Raw genomic sequence first — 12,805 nt, 5'->3', positions numbered from 1 at the left:
AGATGTGGGCTCTTATACATCGGCGAGACCAAACGCAAACTGGGCGATCGTTTCGCAGAACACCTTCGCTCAGCCCGCCTGAACCAACCTGATCTCCCGGTTGCTGGACACATTAATTCTCCGTCCCATTCTCACACAGACCTTTCTGTCCTGGGTCTCCTCCATTGTCAGAGTGAGGCTAAACGCAAATTGGAGAAACAGCATCTCATATTTCGCTTGGGCAGCTTACAGCCCAGTGGTATGAATCTTGATTTCTCTCACTTCAGGTAGCCCTGGCATTCCCTCTCTCTCTATCCCTCCCCCACCCAAGTCGCACTAGCTTCCCATTTTCACCCTACCAACAGCTTACTATGGCCTGTTTCCTTTATCAGTTACTTTTTTGCATAGCTTTCATTCATTGTTCTTTATCTCTCCACATCCCTGTCTATATCTATTGTTTCCCTTATCCCTAACCAGTCTGAAGAAGGGTCTCGACCCGAAACGTCACCCATTCCTTCTCTCCAGAGATGCTGCCTGTCCTGCTGAGTTTCTCCAGCTTTTTGTGTCTATCTTGGGTACATGGATAGGTCAGGTGTGGAGGGATATGGACCACATGCTGGCAGGTGGGACTTGTGAAGCTGGGACATGTTTTCCGGTGTGCGCAAGTTGGGCTGAAAGGCCTGTTCCCACACTGTATCACTCTATGAGTCTATGACCACAAAGTGCTGGTGAAACTCAGCGGGACAGGCCGCATCTGTGAAGGGGGTGGACAGTCGACATGTGGGTTGGGACTCTTCTTCACACCTTTGAAAAGTCCGGGAGCAGAGCAAGGACGCCCGTTGGCTGAGCAGTAAAGTAAGTGCTAATCACAGTTCAACAGGCAGTTTAAAAAGAGCGCCAAAAGGAAGTAGTAGTCAGTTTGAAAAGTCCGGGAGCAGAGCAAGGACGCCCGTTGGCTGAGCAGTAAAGTAAGTGCTAATCACAGTTCAACAGGCAGTTTAAGTGAGAAGTCAGGTAAATTGGACAATCAGGCAATTTAAATTGGTGATATAAGCAAGGCTCACAAAAGGGTGCAGCCCTGTTCAGGTGCAGCCCAGTGAGGGAAGTGCGAGTCTTTGGCTGCGAGTCTTCGGCGCTGAGGTGAGGAGGATACCATTGTTTTAAGCCAGAGCTGGTTATAGGCACAAGGTGATGGCGGAAAAGTTGGTGCGGTGTGTTTCCTGCAGGATGTGGGAAGACAGGGACGTCGCGGGAGCTTCTGGGAGCTACACCTGCAAGAACTGTGTCCAGGTGCAGCTCCTGAAGGGACGTGTGGTGGAGTTGGAGAGGCAGTTGGATGACCTCAGGGCCATCCGGGAATGCGAGAGTTTCCTCGACAGGACCTATTGTGAGGCTGTCACGCCAAGGGTCCAGGTCGAGCGAAGGTGGGAGACTGTTTCCGGGGGGAGTGGACGTGGACTACAGGAGACCCCAGTGGCTGTGCCTATTGCAAATAGGTATACCCTCTTGGGAACTGTCGGGGCAGAAGACGTTTCCAGTCCGAGTGGCGGACCTGTTGGCAAGGATACACGACAGGGGAGACCGAAGTCTGGAAGAGCCGTAGTGGTCGGTGACTCCATAGTCCGAGGTACGGATAGAAGATTCTGTGGCAGCAGGAGGGACTTGAGGATGGTCTGTTGCCTCCCTGGTGCCAGGGTTCAACACATCACAGACCGGCTTCAGAAAATCCTAGCGAGGGAAGGCGATCAACCTGAAGTCGTTGTGCACGTGGGCACGAATGACGTCGGGCGGAAGAGGAAGGAGGTGCTACAGCGGGAGTTTAGAGAGTTGGGAAAAACGCTGAGAAGTAGGACGTCGAAGGTAGTTATCTCTGGACTGCTACCGGTACCTCGTGCTGGTGAGGCCAGGAACAGAGAGATAGAGGGTATGAATTTATGGCTGAGGGACTGGTGCAGAGAGCAGGGATTTAGATTTCTGGACCACTGGGATCTCTTCTGGGCTAGGGGTGACTTGTACAAAAGGGACGGGTTGCATCTTAACAGCAGGGGGACAAACATTCTGGCAGGCAGGTTTGCTAGTGTGACACCTGTGGCTTTAAACTAAGTAGTGGGGGGGAGGGGTTAACAAATTGTGAATATGAAGATGAGGTAAAAGGGAATACAGGAGATATTGCAAAAGACTCTAGGAAGAATGGGAACAGAAGTTCCAGAGCGGAAAAGAAATTAAGGGCAGGGCCAATTGTGAACGATGTGAGAGGGGAGGTAAATACAGAAGTTAAAGTGTTGTACTTAAATGCGCGTAGTATAAAAAATAAAGTGGATGAGCTTGAGGCTCAGTTAGTCATGGGCAAGTATGATGTTGTAGGGATCACTGAGACATGGCTACAAGAGGACCAGGGCTGGGAACTGAATATTCAGGGGTACACAACGTATAGAAAAGACAGACAGGTGGGCAGAGGGGGTGGGGTTGCTCTGATGGTAAGGAATGATATTCATTCCCTTGCAAGGGGTGACATAGAATCAGGAGATGTTGAATCAGTATGGATAGAAATGAGAAATTGTAAGGGTAAAAAGACCCTAATGGGAGTTATCTATAGGCCCCCAAACAGTAGCCTCGACTTAGGGTGCAAGTTAAATCAGGAGATAAAATTGGCGTGTCAAAAATGTAATGCTACGGTGGTTATGGGAGATTTCAACATGCAGGTAGACTGGGAAAATCAGGTTGGAAATGGACCCCAGGAAAGAGAGTTTGTAGAGTGCCTTCGAGATGGATTCTTAGAACAGCTTGTACTGGAGCCTACCAGGGAGAAGGCAATTCTGGATTTAGTGTTGTGTAATGATCCTGATCTGGTAAGGGGACTAGAGGTAAAAGAGCCATTAGGAGGCAGTGATCACAACATGATAAGTTTTACTCTGCAAATGGAAAGGCAGAAGGGAAAATCGGAAGTGTCGGTATTGCAGTATAGCAAAGGGGATTACAGAGGCATGAGGCGGGAGCTGGCCAAAATTGATTGGAAGGAGGCCCTAGCAGGGAAGACGGTAGAACAGCAATGGCAGGTATTCCTGGGAATAATGCAGAGGTTGCAGGATCAATTTATTCCAAAGAGGTGGAAAGACTCTAAGGGGAGTAAGAGACACCTGTGGCTGACAAGGGAAGTCAGGGACAGAATAAAAATTAAGGAGAGGAAGTATAACATAGCAAAGAAGAGTGGGAAGACAGAGGATTGGGACTCTTTTAAAGAGCAACAAAAGTTAACTAAAAAGGCAATACGGGGAGAAAAGATGAGGTACGAGGGTAAACTAGCCAATAATATAAAGGAGGATAGCAAAAGTTTTTTTAGGTACGTGAAGAGGAAAAAAATAGTCAAGGCAAATGTGGGTCCCTTGAAGACAGAAGCAGGGGAATTTATTATGGGGAACAAAGAAATGGCAGACGAGTTAAACCGTTACTTTGGATCTGTCTTCACTGAGGAAGATACACACAATCTCCCAAATGTTCTAGGGGCTGGAGAACCTAGGGTGATGGAGGAACTGAAGGAAATCCACATTAGGCAGGAAATGGTTTTGGGTAGACTGATGGGACTGAAGGCTGATAAATCCCCAGGGCCTGATGGTCTGCATCCCAGAGTACTTAAGGAGGTGGCTCTAGAAATAGTGGAAGCATTGGAGATCATTTTTCAATGTTCTATAGATTCAGGATCAGTTCCTGTGGATTGGAGAATAGCAAATGTTATCCCACTTTTTAAGAAAGGAGGGAGAGAGAAAACGGGTAATTATAGACCAGTTAGTCTGACATCAGTGGTGGGGAAAATGCTGGAGTCAATTATAAAAGACGAAATTGCTGAGCATTTGGATAGCAGTAACGGGATCGTTCCGAGTCAGCATGGATTTACGAAGGGGAAATCATGCTTGACAAATCTACTGGAATTTTTTGAGGATGTAACTAGGAAAATTGACAAGGGAGAGTCAGTGGATGTGGTGTACCTCGACTTTCAGAAAGCCTTCGACAAGGTCCCACATAGGAGATTAGTGGGCAAAATTAGGGCACATAGTATTGGGGGTAGGGTACTGACATGGATAGAAAATTGGTTAACAGACAGAAAGCAAAGAGTGGGGATAAATGGGTCCCTTTCGGAATGGCAGGCAGTGACCAGTGGGGTACCGCAAGGTTCGGTGCTGGGACCCCAGCTATTTACGATATACATTAATGACTTAGACGAAGGGATTAAAAGTACCATTAGCAAATTTGCAGATGATACTAAGTTGGGGGGTAGTGTGAATTGTGAGGAAGATGCAATAAGGCTGCAGGGTGACCTGGACAGGTTGTGTGAGTGGGCGGATACATGGCAGATGCAGTTTAATGTAGATAAGTGTGAGGTTATTCACTTTGGAAGTAAGAATAGAAAGGCAGATTATTATCTGAATGGTGTCAAGTTAGGAGGAGGGGGAGTTCAACGAGATATGGGTGTCCTAGTGCATCAGTCAATGAAAGGAAGCATGCAGGTTCAGCAGGCAGTGAAGAAAGCCAATGGAATGTTGGCCTTCGTAACAAGAGGAGTTGAGTATAGGAGCAAAGAGGTCCTTCTACAGTTGTACCGGGCCCTGGTGAGACCGCACCTGGAGTACTGTGTGCAGTTTTGGTCTCCAAATTTGAGGAAGGATATTCTTGCTATGGAGGGCGTGCAGCGTAGGTTCACTAGATTAATTCCCGGAATGGCGGGACTGTCGTATGTTGAAAGGCTGGAGCGATTGGGCTTGTATACACTGGAATTTAGAAGGATGAGGGGGGATCTTATTGAAACATATAAGATAATTAGGGGATTGGACACATTAGAGGCAGATAACATGTTCCCAATGTTGGGGGAGTCCAGAACAAGGGGCCACAGTTTGAGAATAAGGGGTAGGCCATTTAGAACGGAGATGAGGAAGAACTTTTTCAGTCAGAGGGTGGTGAAGGTGTGGAATTCTCTGCCTCAGAAGGCAGTGGAGGCCAGTTCGTTGGATGCTTTCAAGAGAGAGCTGGATAGAGCTCTTAAGGATAGCGGAGTGAGGGGGTATGGGGAGAAAGCAGGAACGGGGTACTGATTGATAGTGATCAGCCATGATCGCATTGAATGGCGGTGCTGGCTCGAAGGGCTGAATGGCCTACTCCTGCACCTATTGTCTATTGTCTATTGTCTATTGTCTTTTCACTTTGTGAGTCTGAAGAAGGGCCCTAACCCAAACCTTGCCTGTCTATTCCCTTCACCAATGCTGCCTGATCCTTTGAGTACCTCCAGCACTTTGTGTTTTGCAGTTTTGTGTGTAAGTACTTGACGTGTCTAATCGACAGACATGGGGCTAGCCAGGTGGACACAGTGGGATGAACATCTTCATTCTGTTCCATGAGATTGGCACAAAATGCTGGAGTAACTCAGCGGGACAGGCATCATCTCTGGATAGAAGGAATTGTGGACATTTCGGATTGAGACCTAAACATCATCCAGAGATGCTGCCTGTCCCGCTGAGCCACTTCAGCATTTTGTGTCTATCTTCAGTTTTAACCAGCATCTGCAGTTCCTTTCCATATACTCCATTCTGTTCCATGTATTTCCATGATGCCATCACTCTCGCTGTGTATGTGTTCTGATCCTGAATGCTCCAAGGACAAAAATCGATTGCAGATAAAAGATTTGCAAGGTTACCCAGATCTGAGTGGCTGCAGTTAAATAGGAAATATTGACCCACATATTTGAGCTTCTGCCTTTGGAAGAGAGAGTGACCAATCTCTCCAAACGAGTTTGGTGATACAGGGGTAGTTCCGCAATAACGTCATTGTTGTGTTCCGAAAATAAACTCGTGTGATCACAATAGTGTCAATGGGGGAGGGGAGGGGATTCGGGGCTGCAGTGGTTCAGATTCGCAACAAGTTACAAGTTTTCCCGCAGGATTTTCTAAAATAAAGGCCTTTAAATAGCTGTGTTTATTTTGGTTTCGTTAGTTCAAGCTAAAAATACTAAAGGCTGCATGTTACATTGTTTAATAGAATTTTGTTGTACGAGTGTTGAGGGAAAGGATGGCTTGTCAATGTCTATGGCCAGCTGCGGTTAAACTAGCAGCTGTGTGCTCTTGTGGGTCAATGGTGACTGATTATTTCGGGAGATTACGTGGATTAAAAAATATATATTTGTTCCAGTGAAGTGCTGGAGGAACTCAGCGGATCAGACAGTATCTGTGGAATGAAGAGACAGAAGACGGACACATATATATATATATATATATATATATATATATATATATATAGGGCCTCTTAAATTCATCACCCGCTTTAAAACCAATTCGTGTTATGGCAAAGAAAAGACAGTGTTGGAGTAACTCAGCGGGTCGGGTAGCATCTCTGGAGAACAAGGATAGGTGACATTTCGGGCAGGACCCTTGTTATGAGAACATGCTTTATAGCAAAAACAAAACTACCTGTACGTAAAACCAATTGTAAATGGCTGTCTCGGCAACAAAGGAGCGTAAATATAAGATTGTCACTAAAAGGCCCAAGGGAAACTTTAGGGCATTTTTTTATTTTAACCCAGTGACGAATATGTGGATCTCTGTGATTTACGAAGGTCCACGTGAAAGTCTTGATATTTATATGAGGGAAAGGGGAATGAAGAAACGCGGAGAGAAGGATTTATTTTGAAGGATACAATGGCTTTGGCCGAAGCTGCGGAGATCTGTGGGGCCAACGAGTCTGCATCCGTTGATTCTACGCAGCTCCATCACTGCATCGCTGAAGGTGTGACATTTTCACTATGCGCAAAAAACCCCTCAGGGTGCCGATGGAAACGGTGGTCTGTTCATTTCCCCCACAGATGCTGCCCAACCCGCCCTGTCCCCCCACCCCCGGCACTTTGTATTTTGTTCCAGATTGCAGCACCTGCAGTCTCTCGGGTCGACATTCACAATAGCGGTGTGACACAAAACGCTGGAGTAACTCAGCGGGTCGGGCAGCATCTCAGGGTGAGGTTTCGGGTCGAGACCCTCCTTCAGACCTGAGATGCTGCCCGACCCGCTGAGTCACCCCAGCATTTTGTGTCGACCTTTAATTTTGAAGCAGCATCTGCAGTTATGTCCCTTCACTGTCTGGGTGGGTGCACTGCGGCCAGTGGTCCATGGTACAATGCTCTGTGACTGCACCGTGGCTGTGGAGAGGCCGCTCGGTGTTACACGGTGGTGGATGGAGCAAAGCCGCAGAATAAATCTGCATTTTGCACTTCAAGCAAATGTGCAAATTCTGCCCCCTGATCCCACTTATTGTGCAGCCACCGTGCACCAGCGTCTTTCATACCCTGACCATCTCTCTGCGCTCTGAATCCCACCCCGCTGCTGTCCCACCTCACAAACACGCTGAACCCCACCACCGCCCCTTCCTTCCCCCCAAGGCGATGCTTATTTTCGGGCTTTAAACCCCCCCCCCCCCCAGACGCCGCAGAGACGGAGAGCTCAACGTCCTGCTGACCCCCCTGGAGCTGCGGGTGGAGACAAAGCCACTGGCCGCCGCCGAGCCATGAGAGAGCGAGAGAGAGAGAGCGGGCTCTTGTTGTCAGCCCTGGCCTCCATCGTTCCCTTGTAACGCCCCAAAACCACGGAGCGACCCCCAGACCGCGGCCACACACATCTGTAACAGACACACACATCTGTAACAGACACACACATCTGTAACAGACACACGGACAATGTGAGAGTGAAGCGCTCACCGTTACACCACTGCAGGAGGTGCATCAATGGTCCCGGACACTGGGGTCTGTCTCCACACACAACAGCTGATGGGGGGTCGCTGTGACCCCTCGGGGCAGCGCCAGCGCCCACTCTTGCGTTGCACGGGAGGAGACGAGACAGTCCAGAGAACCCCCCGCTGCCAGGCCCGCCGGCTCCCGCTGTCTGTGCACAATGCAGCGTCCAATAACCGCTGGACGAGCTGACTCCTTTCCTCTTCCTCTTCAAGCCAAGGCCAAGTGTCCGTCTGCCGCAGAGCCGAACCAGAGACGCTCCCCACCCCCCCCCCCCCCCCCCTCCCGGCTGACAGCCCACGCCCACCCCCTCCTCCCCCCCCCCCCCCCCCGGCTGACAGCCCACGCCCACCCCCTCCTCAACCACTGGAGAGGTCAAGCCGGTTGCAAACGGGCCAGGCCGGGTCAGCAAAGACCGTGCACAACTCGGGTCCACGGCGTGGCGCCTGGGGGGTTTAAAGCCCTGGTGTGGTTGTGGTCGTGGGTCACAGTCATGCAGAGGGCGAGCACAAAGACAGCTCCTCTCCTCTCCTCTCCTCTCCACTGCCTTCTGACTGTGTGCTGCTGTTGTACGTGCACGGATGCGCACACACACTGTGTTCTCCCAGTACATCACCAACCCCCCAGTGTCCACACACACACATCAGGTCAGCATGTCTTTGCAACCCCAGCGTAAACAGCAGCAGGGACGGGGGGGGAGGGAGGGGGAGGGAGGAGGAGGGATGGTCGGCACTTCTTGCATCAGGACTGAAATGTCCACCTGGGAAGCGGCTCAACTCTCGGTTGAAGACTGAGGCGCGCATGAAGGCTTTGAAGACCAGGGACCTACTTTATGACGAGAGAAGTCCAAGTTGGTTGTCATATGCACCAGTGCGACGAGGTACTTGAAACCCATTGTACAGGTACAATGATAACAGGGGGACATGCATTTAATAAGCACCTGGTGGTGTTCACCACGTATTTATTGCACATTTTGCACATTTTGCACAAATGCACAGGGACAATGGACCCTCAGCTGTAAGAGCTTCACACCTGGGTTTTTATGGAGCGGTGCTGAAACATGTGTTACTAGCCCCGAGTCTCTATGTGCTCTGTTGAGTTGACATCTTCCAGTTTTGCGTGGTAGTAGGTGCCACTCTACAATTGTCATAGAGCTGTACAGCACGGAAGCAGGCCCATCGGCCCACCTTGTCCATTCGACCAAAATGGCATATTGGGCCATTTACCTAATTGGCCCATCGCCCTCAAAACCTTTCCTAGTAGAGTCAATAAATAAATAGGTCCCAATGCCATGGATTCAGGGCAACAAAGCCTTTCACCATTCTTGCCTGTGGTTAATATCACCTCCTAAAAAATACTGGGTGTGGTCAGGATTAGCATCTGCTGATTTCCATGGTCAAACAGTACCAATGTACCTAAGTACCTCAACAACATCCAAGGTATTACAAAATGCTGGAGTAACTCAGCGGGTCAGGCAACATCTCAGGAGAGAAGGAATGGATGATGTTTCTGGTCGAGACCCTTCATCTCTCCAGAGATGCTGTCTGACCCACTGAGTTACTCCAGCATTTTGTGATACCTTCGATTTGTACCAGCATCTGCAATTATTTTCCTACTCAACAACAACCAATATCTTCTCAGGAAATAAAAACCTTTGCAATATATTTCGTTGAAGATTATCAGGGTTTTGATTAGCGGTAAGTCTTTGTGGAGGCCATCATGATACACAAAATGTTGGTGAGTCGGCACCTGTGGTATTCCCATGCAGTTCCGGTCGTCAAACTAGAGCAGGTGCAGAAAAGGCTCATGAGGATCAGCAAATAATCTGCTGGAGGAACTCTATGGGTCAAGCAGCATCCGTGAGGGGAAAGGAATTGTTGACATTTTTGTGTTGAAGCCTGGCATCAGGATTGAGAGCAGAGAGGGGATACAGCCATTTAAAAGAGTGGGCCCCTCACAGATGCTGCCTGACTTGTTGAGTTCCTCTCGCTGTGTTTATTGGTTCAGATCCAGCATCTGCAGTCCCTTGTGTCTTCATATTCATGTGGATGTTGCCAAAAATGGAAGGTTTCATTTTTAGGCAAGACTGGACAGGCTGGGACTGTTTTCCCAAAGTGAAGGAGGCTGAGACATGACTTCACAAATGTTTATAATAATCACGCAGAGTAGATAGCTATAGTTTCTTTCCCAGGATATGGGATCTAAATTAAGAGGGTACAGGTTTAAGGTGAGAGGGAAAAGATTTAAAAGGAACCTGAGGGGCAAATTTTTAACAAAGCTAGTTGTAAGTATATGGAATGAGCTGCCAGAGGATATGGTAGAGATTGGTACAATAATGTCATTTGAAATACGTTTGGACAACTACATAGGTACTTAGAGCCTTATGGGACAAATGCAGAAAAATGGGACCATGCTGACCAAGGTATCTTGGTCAGCATGGACGATGTGGGCTAAAGGCCTGTTTCAGTGCTGTGTGACTCCATGGTCAATTAGTGCAACTGTGCTGCAGTTTTTTATTCCAGTGCTCTTTGCAAAGTTCCTCCAACATTCTCCCTTCTATAATATTTTAACCAAGCAGCCGCTTGGCACATTGCAGGTGGCTAAGTATCTATTTGCCTATTGTAGGCTGGGAACTCCTCAGGCGAGGAGTCTTTCACATGATTCCAGATAACAATCACCTGGTTTTCTCATGGTCTTGAATGGGTACAGCTGTAAGATTGCCTTGGCACACACGACAATAAACCTAAACCTAAAATTATCCATTCAACAAAAGGTCAGATCTCTCTAGGAAAATTGACAGGGGAGAGTTGGTGGATGTGGTGTACCTCGACCTTCAGAAAGCCTTTGACAAGGTTCCACATAAAAGATTAGTGGGCAAAATTAGAGTGCATGGTATTGGAGGTAGGGTACTGACATGGATAGAAAATTGGTTGACAGACAGAAAGCAAAGAGTGGGGATAAATGGGTCCCTTTCAGAATGGCAGGCCGGTGGGGTACTAGTGGGGTACCGCAAGGCTCGGTGCTGGGACCGCAGCTATTTACAATATACATTAATGACTTGGATGAAGGGATTAAAAGTACCATTAGCAAATTTGCAGATGATACAAAGCTGGGTGGTAGTGTGAACTGTGAGGAAGATGCTATGAGGTTGCAGGGTGACTTGGACAGGTTGTGTGAGTGGGCGGATGCATGGCAGATGCAGTTTAATGTGGATAAGTGTGAGGTTATCCACTTTGGTGGTAAGAATAGGAAGGCAGATTATTATCTGAATGGTGGGCGGCACGGTAGCGCAGCGGTAGAGTTGCTGCTTTACAGCGAATGCAGCGCCGGAGACTCAGGTTCGATCCTGACTACGGGTGCTGCACTGTAAGGAGTTTGTACGTTCTCCCCGTGACCTGCGTGGGTTTTCTCCGAGATCTTCGGTTTCCTCCCACACTCCAAAGACGTACAGGTATGTAGGTTAATTGGCTGGGTAAATGTAAAAATTGTCCCTAGTGGGTGTAGGATAGTGTTAATGTACGGGGATCACTGGGCGGCACGGACTTGGTGGGCCGAATGGCCTGTTTCCGACTGTATATATATGATGATGATATGATGATGATGAAGTTAGGAAAAGGGGACGTACAACGAGATCTGTGTGTCCTAGTGCATCGGTCACTGAAAGGAAGTATGCAGGTACAGCAGGCAGTGAAGAAAGCCAATGGAATGTTGGCCTTCATAACAAGAGGAGTTGAGTAGAAACATATAAACATAGAAAATAGGTGCAGGAGTAGGCCATTCGAGCCTGCACCGCCATTCAATATGATCATGGCTGATCATCCAACTCAGTCCATCCCGTACCTGCCTTCTCTCCATACCCCCTGATCCCTTTAGCCACAAGGGCCACATCTAACTCCCTCTTAAATATAGCCAATGAACTGGCCTCAACTACCTTCTGTGGCAGAGAATTCCACAGATTCACCACTCTCTGTGTGAAAAAAAACTTTCTCATCTCAGTCCTAAAAGACTTCCCCCTTATCCTTAAACTGTGACCCCTTGTTCTGGACTTCCCCAACATCGGGAACAATCTTCCTGCATCTAGCCTGTCCAACCCCTTAAGATTTTTGTAAGTTTCTATAAGATCCCTCCTCAATCTTCTAAATTCCAGCGAGTACAAGCTCAGTCTATCCAGTCTATCTTCATATGAAAGTCCTGCCATCCCAGGAATCAATCTGGTGAACCTTCTCTGTACTCCCTCTATGGCAAGAATATCTTTCCTCAGATTAGGAGACCACAACTGTACGCAATACTCCAGGTGTGGTCTCACCAATGCCCTGTACAACTGCAGCTGAACCTCCCTGCTCCTATACTCAAATCCCCTCGCTATGAATGCCAACATACCATTCGCTTTCTTCACTGCCTGCTGCACCTGCATGCCTACTTTCAATGACTAATGTACCACTACACCCAGGTCCCGCTGCATCTCCTCTTCTCCTATTCGGCCACCATTCAGATAGTATAGGAGCAAAGAGGTCCTTCTGCAGTTGTACAGAGCCCTAGTTAGACCGCACCTGGAGTACTGTGTACAGTTTTGGTCTCCAAATTTGAGGAAGGATATTCTTGCTATTGAGGGCGTGCAGCGTAGGTTTACTAGGTTAATTCTCGGAATGGCAGGACTGTCGTATGTTGAAAGACTGGAGCAACTAGGCTTGTATACACTGGAATTTAGAAGGATGAGAGGGGATCTTATCGAAACATATAAGATTATTAAGGGGTTGGACACGTTAGAGGCAGGAAACATGTTCCCAATGTTGGGGGAGTCCAGAACCAGGGGCCACAGTTTAAGAATAAGGGGTAGGCCATTTAGAACAGAGATGAGGAAAAACGTTTTCAGTCAGAGTTGTGAATCTGTGGAATTCTCTGCCTCAGAAGGCAGTGGAGGCCAATTCTCTGAATGCATTCAAGAGAGAGCTAGTTAGAGCTCTTAAGGATAGCGGAGTCAAGGGGTATGGGGAGAAGGCTGGAACGGGGTACTGATTGAGAATGATCAGCCATGATCACATTGAATGGTGGTGCTGGCTCGAA

General features: G+C 48.2%; 1 protein-coding gene across 1 annotated transcript in view; it reads right to left on the bottom strand.

Annotated features, from left to right (window-relative positions):
* rnf122 (ring finger protein 122) overlaps nucleotides 1-8,009 on the bottom strand; it is a 43,992-nt gene extending 35,983 nt beyond the window's left edge. The window contains exon 1 of the mRNA XM_078428713.1: nucleotides 7,709-8,009. Within this exon, the coding sequence (XP_078284839.1) occupies nucleotides 7,709-7,733 (25 nt within the window). The 5' untranslated portion in view covers nucleotides 7,734-8,009. The remainder of the gene's footprint in view (nucleotides 1-7,708) is intronic.
* Between the last annotated feature and the right edge of the window lie 4,796 nt (nucleotides 8,010-12,805).

Source organism: Rhinoraja longicauda, chromosome 36 (assembly GCF_053455715.1).
Source record: "Rhinoraja longicauda isolate Sanriku21f chromosome 36, sRhiLon1.1, whole genome shotgun sequence".
Classification (NCBI taxonomy): domain Eukaryota; kingdom Metazoa; phylum Chordata; class Chondrichthyes; order Rajiformes; family Arhynchobatidae; genus Rhinoraja; species Rhinoraja longicauda.
This window is presented reverse-complemented; position numbering and strand designations above follow the sequence as displayed.